Source organism: Rhodotorula graminis, assembly GCF_001329695.1.
Source record: "Rhodotorula graminis WP1 unplaced genomic scaffold RHOBAscaffold_7, whole genome shotgun sequence".
NCBI lineage: Eukaryota > Fungi > Basidiomycota > Microbotryomycetes > Sporidiobolales > Sporidiobolaceae > Rhodotorula > Rhodotorula graminis.
Genome location: NW_017264934.1, coordinates 536,264 through 545,145, shown reverse-complemented (window position 1 = coordinate 545,145; position 8,882 = coordinate 536,264). Strand labels below are relative to the sequence as shown.

Genomic DNA, 8,882 nt, shown 5'->3' with positions numbered 1-8,882 from the left:
GTCCCTCTTCTCCCGGCCCCGCCCCGCCCCGCCCCCACCGCGCAGGTCTACCCCGACGGCTCGCTCGGCATCGCCCTCACCGACACGTTCACGACCAAGCCCTTCTTCGACGACTTTGTCGCCAACCCGGAGCGCGCGCGGCGGTGGAAGGGCCTCCGGCAGGACTCGGGCGACCCGCTCAAGTTTATCCCGGTCGCAAAGGAGGCGTTCGAGAGGGTTGGGGCCGACCCGGCAAAGAGTGCGTCGCCTGCCGCTCTCACTCTCTCTCTCTCTCCCTCTGTCGTTTTGAGCGGGCCGTTGTCGTGCGTGAGCGGCGAGCTGACTCGAGCTCGTGTTTTGGCGCGGCGCGCAGAGGTCGTCGTCTTCTCCGACTCGCTCGACGTCGAGCGGTGCATCAAGCTCAAGAAGGCGGCCGACGCGGCTGGGATCGGCTCCTCGTTTGGCGTCGGGACCCACCTCACGAACGGTGAGCCCCCCTCTTCTTTCTCTCTCCCTCTCCCCTGCCTCCCTCTCGTTCTCGCTCTCTCTCTCTCTCCCGCCTCTCTCTCTCTCCCGCCTCTCTCTCGTCTCGGCCACTCACAGTGCGCCACCTCTGACCCGCCCAAAACCCGCTCGCGCGCAGACTTCCGCCGCGTCGACGAGCCTGTCTTGCAGGACGAGCCGGGCGCAGGGCCCGTGCGCACCGAGGGCGAGAGCTCCAAGGCGGTGCGTCGTCATCCTTCTCTATGTTGGCGCTTCTCTCTTCTCGAGCGAGGGGCACTGACTCGCTCTGGATGCACGCGACCGCAGCTCAACATGGTCATCAAGGTGCGCCTCGCCTCGCCGTCTCTGCCTGTCTCTCTCCTTCGAGACGAGGAGGAACCCGCCTGACACACTCTCTCGCGACACCCCGCAGCTCTACTCGATCGCGGGCCAGCCATGCGTCAAGATCTCGGACGAGCTCACCAAGGTGCGTCGTCGGGCCGCTGTTGCCTCTCTCCTCTCCTGCGCGGCGAGGCCGACCTGCCGCCGTTCCGTCGGCGCCGCCGTGCTGCTGCGAGTCGCGAAGCTTGGCAGCGCTCACGCTCATATACCGGCACGTGCGCGCAGAACACGGGCGACCCCGAGGCGGTCGCGCTCGTCAAGCAGCGGTTCGGGCTCGAGGCGCACGGCGGCGAGCCGACCGATAGTCGGTGGGGCCCGACCGTCTGACCTCTCCCTCGCTCCCTCTCTCTCTCTCTCTCTCTACCTCTCTCGCTTTCGTCACCTCGGCCTCTCCCTGTCGCACGTCGCTCGGGCCCGAGCGCTCTCTGTACCCCCCTCTCGCCCGCCCCCTTGTTCTCTCTCGCTCTCCCTCTCGCCGAGAGCACGAGCCCCGCTTGCAAAATAGACGCCTTGAGTTCCACATACTGCTTCAAAACGAGAACCAACGAGAAACCAAAACAGAGAGAGACAGAGAGAGAGGGAGAGAGAGGACTCTAGAGCTTGTGGCGCATTTGCTTGTTCGCGAGCTTTGCAAACTGCTCCTGCGGCTTGCCCGTCGCGAAGCGCTCGGCGCCGGCAAACACCTCGCGGACGTTACTGTGTGGTGCGGGAGAGCGCGAGGTCAGGTGCGCTCGAGCGGGAGAGAGAGCAGAGAGGGAGAGAGAGAGAGAGAGAGGGAAAGAGGTGGACGCACGTCGGCTCGGGGTCCGGGAGCGCGGCGCGGATGAGGGCCTTGGACTTGACGATCTGCGCTTGGTCGTCCAGGTGTCAGTGGATCATGCGCATCGCAGAAAGAGAGAGAGAGAGGGACGAGGGAGACAGAGGGACGTACCGCGTCAAGCTGGAGCCCGTCGAGCTGCCGGTCGAGGAGCTTGAACAGCTCGGTGCGGAACTCGTTCGAGTCGCCCTTGACGTCGATGAGCCCGTTGATGAAGCCGCTCGGGAGGAGCTCCTGGACCGAGAGCTTCTTGCCGAATAGGAGGGCCCTGCGCGCGCGAGGTCGTTCCGGGAGCGGTCAGTGCCGGTCCGACGAGTCTCACAGGGGGAGCGAGGGGAGAGCGACGGGGAGAGGTGGATGGAAAAGAAGTGAGGGTGATGGACGAGGAGGGAAAGGGAGACGCAACTCGTTGGCCTTGCCGAGGCCCATGCGCTGCACGAGCGCCTGGCTCGCGCCGCCCTCGCACACGAGCGAGATGGCGCTGAAGGGCGTCAGGAAGTAGGCCGTCGGGACGGCGTACACAAAGTCAAAGTGCTGCGGGGCGTCGGGCAAGGGTCAGTGGCGCGTCGGCGGCGGGAGGAGCGAGATGGGGCGCGACGCACGCCGAGGAGAGCTGCGACGAGGCTGGGTCAGTGACGGGCTCCTGACAGGAGGAGGAGGGAGGCGGACGTACCCGCAGAGAGACCGATGGCGGGTCCGTTCAAGCCGGCGACGAGGATCTTCGAGTGACGGTAGAACGCTGTTGGCGGGGGGGCGCACGAGCGGTCAGTTTCCTCTCCTCTTTGCTCGTCGACGCGCTCGAGGGACGCACAGCGAGTGAGGTCGAGGTTCGAGCCGCTGAGGCGCTCGAGCGAGGTGACCTGCGGGCCGAGGGAGAGAAAGGTCAGCGAACGGACCTCCTCCTCCTGTGCCTCCAGAGGACGAGGGCGCGCGACGCACCCGAGCATTGGCGCCTCCGAGCGACTCGCGCGTCGACTTGACGTCGGCTCCAGCCTGTCGGCGACGCGAGGGAGCGGGTCAGCTCGGCCACGAGGCGGGTACGAGGAAGCGAGAGAGGAGAGGACGGACGGAGAAGAAGTCGCCCTTGCCGGTCAGGACCGTGACAAAGACCTCGGGCTTGGCGTCGATTTCCTGCGGGCACCAGAGCGGGGTCAGCTTTGCGGTCCAGGAGGGGGAACGAGAGGCGGGGCGCACCTGAAGGAGGGCGGACAACCGCTTGTCTGCGCGCGAGGAGGAGGACAAGGTGAGCCCGACTCGCTCGCTCTCGTCCGAGAGCGCGACGACGCACACAGGGTCGCATCGAGCGCGTTCTTCTTCTTGGGCTGGTTCTGCGCGTCCGGGGCTAGGCGACGTCAGCTCGTCGGAGAGACCGGCTGCTGAGCCGACCGGCCGGCAGCCTCGGCGGTGGGGAGAGAGAGAGGGACGCACGAGCGTGATGATGGCGTAGGGCGCGCGGATCTCGAGCAGGATGGCGTCGCTGGAGCTCATGGTCGTGGTGTGCAGCTGGTGCGGTGAGCGGGGTGCGAGAGGAAGAGGGAGAGCGGCGCCATCGCTGCAGTGCCGGGTCGTCGGTTCGCTCGCGCGGACGTGTGGGGACAAGCGACCCGAGCTCTCTTCCTCTCTGTCTCGCTCGCTCGTCGTCGCAACAAGCCATGCTGAGCCTCGCGGCGTGTATTGCGAGTGCGACCCGAGAACCATGCGAAGGAGAGAGAACCACGCCCCGCCGCCGCGTCCCTCTGCTCCTCGACTCGCTCCGTGTGCGCGCCCGACCGCCCAACTCCTCCTGCTCCAGCTGCCGCAGCTCGACCGTGTGCCCGTTGAAGGCGAGAAGGGTGCTGGCGAGGAGGACGAAGAGGGGGAAAGGCGAGGGTGCGCTCGAGGAGGGATGTCGAGAGAGGTCGAGGGAGGGGGGAGGGGAAACCTTGAAGAAAGCGCGCGTTGACCCGATTAATCCTTGGGCGGAAACGGCGACGGCGAAAGATAGAGAGGGGGGGGAGACAGGGAGGGCGAGGACGACCGGCCCGCGGTCGACGACGAGAGATGCGGTGAAGGGTGGACGAAAGGCGACGGCGACAGAAGGGCGCGCGCGAGGAGGAGGACGGCGACGGCGGCGGCCGGCGGCGACGAGGCTCGACAATGAAAACGGTGTCGAGGAAACCCTTGAACCCAAAATGTAGACCGAGAAAGCGGAAGGCGCGACGAGAGGCTTGCGCCCGAGGGAGGGAGGGAGGACGGGCGGCGTCGGCGGACGGGATAAGGGTATGGCGACGGTGCTGGCGAGTCGACGACGTGTGCTGCGACGGAGCGCAGGTGACGTGGTGCGGGTGCGCGAGCGGCAGACGAGGGTATCGGGGTTGGGGGGGAGGGCGAGAGGCTGCTTCGGAGGACGTCGACGGCTGGTGAGTGATCGCTCTGCGGAACGAGGGGAGCTCGAGACGACGCACCTGTGGCTCGCTCACGCCGACGCGTGTTGCGCGACCTGCTGCTCGCCGTTGCGCGCCTGCTCGCTCGGCGGCGGCGCCTGGCTCGACGTCGCCTGCTGCTGTTGCGGGTGCTGCTGCGCCTGGACGTGCGCGCCGCCGCCGTTCCAGCCGCCGTTGGTCGACGTGACGCCGGCGACGCCCTGGTGGAAGATGTCGGGCTCGGAGCCCTGGACGAACGAGCTGCTCGGCGGCGAGTTGAACGGCCGGACGCGGATCGTGTCGCACGAGTTGTCTGCGCGTGCGGGCGAGGTCAGTAGGTGGACGGGGCTCGAAGCTTGCGTGTGCAGGTGGCCGCAGGAGGGAGCTGCCCTTGTGCGAGCCCTGCGAGCCCCGGATGCGTCGGGTGACCCCCACCTCTCGACCTTCCCTCCGCGCGAGCCCACGCGCAACCCGCACCACTGGCGCGAGACAGGCAGCACACACGGAGAGAAAGAAAGAGGCAGAGACGCACAGTGGACCATGCTCTGCTTGTACTCGTCGCTCCGGTGGCCGCAGTTTGGGCAGACCTGCGAGCGTGAGGGCGAGAGAGGTCAGCTCGAGTCCTCGTTCGACGGACTCGCCGCCCGCGCATTCGTCCTGCCATGGACGCAGCGCGCACGAGTCACAGGCGATAGGGTGAGAAAGTGGACGCACGTAGTAGACCATGCCCTCGTTCACTGCGTGTGGCGAGCTGCGCGGTGGGCGAGCGAGGTTGCGGCGGTCGCGGATGGAGAAAGGTCCTGAGTGGGCGACAGCCGGGGTGTGCGCTCGCTCGCCGCTTGTAGGTGTAGTGCCCGTGTGTGCGGGTGTAGGGTGCGCGCAGCAAGGACGGCGACGGGGAGAGTGGAAGAGGGAGGATTCGGAGGGCTCGGTGGAGGCCTCGCATGCGGCGCGCCAAACCGGCAAGCTTCAAACGAGCCTTGCGCCTTAGCCTTTGTGCGCTCTGCCTTGTGCGCTGCGCTGTACAGCACCGACCACTGCGCACTGCGCGGCCGCCAGAGCACCGTCTCAGCTCGCCGCCGCTCCTCCAGCCCCTCCTGCGCACCTCGCCTCCTCGTCACCTCGCCTCGACGAGCTCATATCGGGCTTCCACCAGCTCCACAGCGACCAGTCGACCTCAACTCTCGCAGCGACACGGCCCTGCCTCCGCTCGGCATGCGCCTGCCTCCCCCTTCCTCCCCCTCCTCCCCCCTCGTCCATCGCTCGCCGGCGGAGAGCTGACCTTTGTCTTCACAAGAGAGTCTCGTCGGTCTGTCGAGGAGTGCGCATGGTTACAGTCGATGCAATGCAAGTGATCACGCGTCTGCCCAGCGAGTTGCGCCGACTCGAGAGAGCGAGGGAAGCTGGTGGTGGTCCTCGCCGCTCGCTCACTGGGCCCGCTCGCGCAAAGCCTCGCTGAAAGCTCTCGTCAAGCTGTCGCTCTCCATCTCTCGAGATCGTGAGCGACGCATGCGCACAAGATGCGCCAGCTCGCTCAGTTGCGCCTCGCTCGCCGTCCCGGCTCTGCAGCAGCGTCCTCGCCTCCTCCCTCGCCGATGAGAGCCGAGAGTGCGCCGCGCTGAATCTGAATTGCACCGGCTGCACGACGCTGCGAAAAGTACTGAGGCGAGGCGAGGGCGAGCTGGGGCGGCGGCGTGCGAGGACGAGGAGGCGGGGAGCAGAGTTTGACGGTGGGCGGGTGTCGAGGCGCGGCGGGACGGGCGTGACGGTGTTTCGGGAGTGAGTGAAAGGGCGAGGTGTCGCTGGCAGCGGCGGTAGCCGTGTCGAGGTCGAGCTGGCGGTCGAGGTGATGAGGCGGGAGGGAGGGGAAGGAGGAGCTGAGGCGGTCGAAGCTGCGGTTGTGCGGCCCCGAGCTCGAGGTCTGCGAGGTCGTAGTGCACAAGGTGCAAGGGCGAGTGCACAAGGCAGAGTGCACAAGCAGCCGCGTGAACCTTGCCGAATCGGCCCACCTCACTCGCAGCTCGCTCTCAGCCGCTCTCCTTCGCTTGCGTCGCCCGGCCCTTGTACTGCTCAAGCTGTGCCGAGGGACCTTGTCGCACGCAACGGCCGCTGCCCGTCACGAGACATCGCCAGACAGCTTGTTTCCGTCGGCCCGCACACTCTTCCCGGTGTCGCAGAGTCCCGCTCGCTGCGACGACGGGATCTTCCTCAGCTCTGCTCGCTGGACCTTCTCTGGCCGCGCACGGCTGCGCTGGACCAGGAGCGCGCGGCTCTAGGACGCGCCGCGCTGCTCTCGAACGTGCTTTCGCCTGCCAGATCGACTTGCGCATCGTGCGCGAGCTTGCACACGAGAGAGGAGCGGCCTTGCTGGACGTGCAGTCGCAAGCGAGTGTCTATTGAGAGCCGCACGCGAGAGCCCGTCTGCAAGCGCGGTCGCCTGCAGTCGACGCCGTCGTTGCGAGCCCAGGTCGAGCGAGCGCGAGACGACGTGGTCGCTCCATCTCTCGCACGCCTCGCTCTGCCAGGCCGAGCTGTTCGCCGGGCTGCACAGGCGCACATCCATAACTGCGCGCCAGCACCAATACCGCCAGACGCCCGCACCATTCATCTCTCGTCCTTGTTCCCTCCCCCCCACTCGACGAGCTCCACACCCACGGCATCGCACCACACAGCGCTAGCTGCATCAGCGACGACGCCCCGCACCTGTGAATGACCGCGCACCCCCGACCACACGCGCCCGCGCCCAATCCCGCTGCCGCCGTCGCCGCCTCAAGCCCGGAGCGACCGCCGCTCGCGACCGTGCTGTCCACCTCGAGCGCGTCGAGCGTATCGTTCAGCGGCGCAGCGTCGTCCCCGGCCACCAGCTACGACTCGTACGCGAGCCCGTCACCGTCCGCCGCCATGACGGCCCTTCCCACCTCGTCCTCCTCCGCCTCATCGCACCCCGGATCCGCGCCCTCCGCGACGCTCGACACCCCCCCTGCACCTTCCTCCCCTCCCAGCATCAACGGCATCTCGTCCCCACCAGCGTCCGCCCAAGCCCTCCACACCTTCCCGACCTTCCTCCTCTCGCTCCTCACCGCCCTCGAGTCGGACCCGGGCACGGTCGGCGCCCACCTCGCCAACCTCGCCGCGTCGCACGCCGCGCCCGCCACGTTTGCGCCGACCGCGGCGGGCAAACCTGCCGAGACGGACGCCATCGTCGCGTGCGCGTCGCGCATCGCCGACCGCCTCCAGGGCGCCGAGCGCGTGCCCGCACCCGCACCTGCGCCCGCGCCGGCGAGCAACGGAGGCGCGCCCGCGACCCCGAGCGACGCTAGCTCGCCCTCGCCGCCCTCGCTCGGGCCGCCAAACGGTGGCGAGGCGGGCCAGGCGTCGCCCAAGGAGGCGGTGGCGCCTGCCGCGTCGCGGCGGCCCGTCGTGCACGGCGAGTCGGTCGACGCCGTGCGCCGCAACTGCGAGGAGCAGATCCTCGCGCTCAAGGTGCTCCATGCCGAGGAGCTCCGGCGTGCGCAGCTCACGCACGACAGCGAGGTCCGGTGCGTCCCCCACCTCCCTCTCCCCTCCTTGCGCTTCGAGCACACGAATTGATCCCGGGTACGCTCGCAGGTCCATCGCCATCGTCACGTCGGCCATTGCTCGCGGCGAGTGCGTCCACCTCTCTCGTTTACTCTTGAGATCCGCAGCATTGACTGACCCCGGCTTGCCCACGCCGCAGCCTCACCAAGACGATCGACGCCGAGGTCGAGGGCGAGATGGCGACGCTCAAGGAGACGATCAACGACATGGTGTACAAGCTGCGCCGGTTCTCGAGCGAGGTGACGCGCGTCTCGCTCGACGTCGGGACCATGGGCCAGCTCGGCGGGCAGGCGGTCGTGACGGGCGTCGAGGGCACGTGGAAGACCTGTGCGTCGACGGTTTTCTCTCTCCCTCCTTGTCTCCCTGTGTAGGCGCAGGCACTGACGTAGATGTGCCCGACGCAGTGACCGAGACGGTCAACACGATGGCGACGCAGCTCACGGTCCAGATCCGCTCCATCGCCATCGTCACGTCCGCCATCGCCCGGGGCGAGTACGTCGCTCGTCCTCCGCCCTTCCCCTCTCCTCCTCCTGTTCCCCGAACTCGAGATTGACGCCCTGCTCGCCCGCGCCACAGCCTGTCCAAGACGATCGACGCCGAGGTGCAGGGCGAGATGGCGACGCTCAAGGAGACGGTCAACTCGATGGTGACGCGCCTGCGCGTCTTCTCGTCCGAGGTGACGCGCGTCGCCAAGGAGGTCGGCACGGACGGGCAGCTCGGCGGCCAGGCCGTCGTGCACGGCGTCGAGGGGACCTGGAAGGAGCTCGTGCGTCCCTCTCTTCCTCTCTCTGTCTTCCTCCTTCTGTGTCTCCCTGTACTGACGAGCACATGCATGCCCAGACCGACTCGGTCAACCGCATGGCGCAAAACCTGACGCTCCAGGTGCGCGAGATCGCGAGCGTCACCAAGGCGGTCGCCGACGGCGACCTGAGCAAGACGGTCGACATTGGCGCCCAGGGCGAGATCCGCGAGCTCAAGATGACGGTCAACTCGATGGTGCGTCCGCTTCTCCCTGTTTCTCCTCCCTGGTCGACTTGGCGAGGACCACGAGCTCACCTCGCGTGCCTCTTTCCGCCCCGCAGGTCGCCCAGTTGCGCCGGTTCGCCGCCGAGGTGACCCGGGTCGCGCTCGAGGTCGGTACCGAGGGCGAGCTCGGCGGCACGGCCAACGTCGACGGCGCGCAGGGCGAGTGGAAGTCGCTCGTGTCGTCGGTCAACACG

At 67.8% G+C, this 8,882-nt stretch overlaps 3 protein-coding genes across 3 annotated transcripts in view; 1 reads left to right on the top strand and 2 right to left on the bottom strand.

Moving 5' to 3' along the window:
* Window positions 1–1,203, top strand: part of RHOBADRAFT_49763 (uncharacterized protein) — a gene marked incomplete at its 5' end in the record, with an annotated part of 3,419 nt that extends 2,216 nt beyond the window's left edge. The window contains 6 exons of the mRNA XM_018415267.1: window positions 46–238; window positions 353–466; window positions 623–705; window positions 790–807; window positions 896–949; window positions 1,090–1,203. Coding sequence (XP_018270844.1) covers window positions 46–238; window positions 353–466; window positions 623–705; window positions 790–807; window positions 896–949; window positions 1,090–1,191 — 564 coding nt within the window. The 3' untranslated portion in view covers window positions 1,192–1,203. The remainder of the gene's footprint in view (window positions 1–45; window positions 239–352; window positions 467–622; window positions 706–789; window positions 808–895; window positions 950–1,089) is intronic.
* A 160-nt stretch (window positions 1,204–1,363) lies between these two features.
* On the bottom strand, window positions 1,364–3,169 carry RHOBADRAFT_53731 (uncharacterized protein; the record flags this gene model as incomplete). The annotated part of the gene is made up of 12 exons (XM_018416984.1): window positions 1,364–1,560; window positions 1,658–1,710; window positions 1,796–1,949; window positions 2,088–2,215; window positions 2,284–2,294; window positions 2,355–2,420; window positions 2,493–2,541; window positions 2,621–2,674; window positions 2,750–2,812; window positions 2,876–2,901; window positions 2,970–3,009; window positions 3,110–3,169. The coding sequence occupies 12 exons, from the start codon at window positions 3,167–3,169 to the stop codon at window positions 1,458–1,460; spliced, it is 807 nt and encodes a 268-aa protein (XP_018270843.1). The 3' UTR covers window positions 1,364–1,457.
* A 967-nt stretch (window positions 3,170–4,136) lies between these two features.
* On the bottom strand, window positions 4,137–4,961 carry RHOBADRAFT_53730 (uncharacterized protein; the record flags this gene model as incomplete). The annotated part of the gene is made up of 3 exons (XM_018416983.1): window positions 4,137–4,396; window positions 4,616–4,670; window positions 4,798–4,961. Coding segments are annotated over 3 exons (478 nt in total), but the record flags the coding sequence as incomplete, so codon positions are not given.
* Between the last annotated feature and the right edge of the window lie 3,921 nt (window positions 4,962–8,882).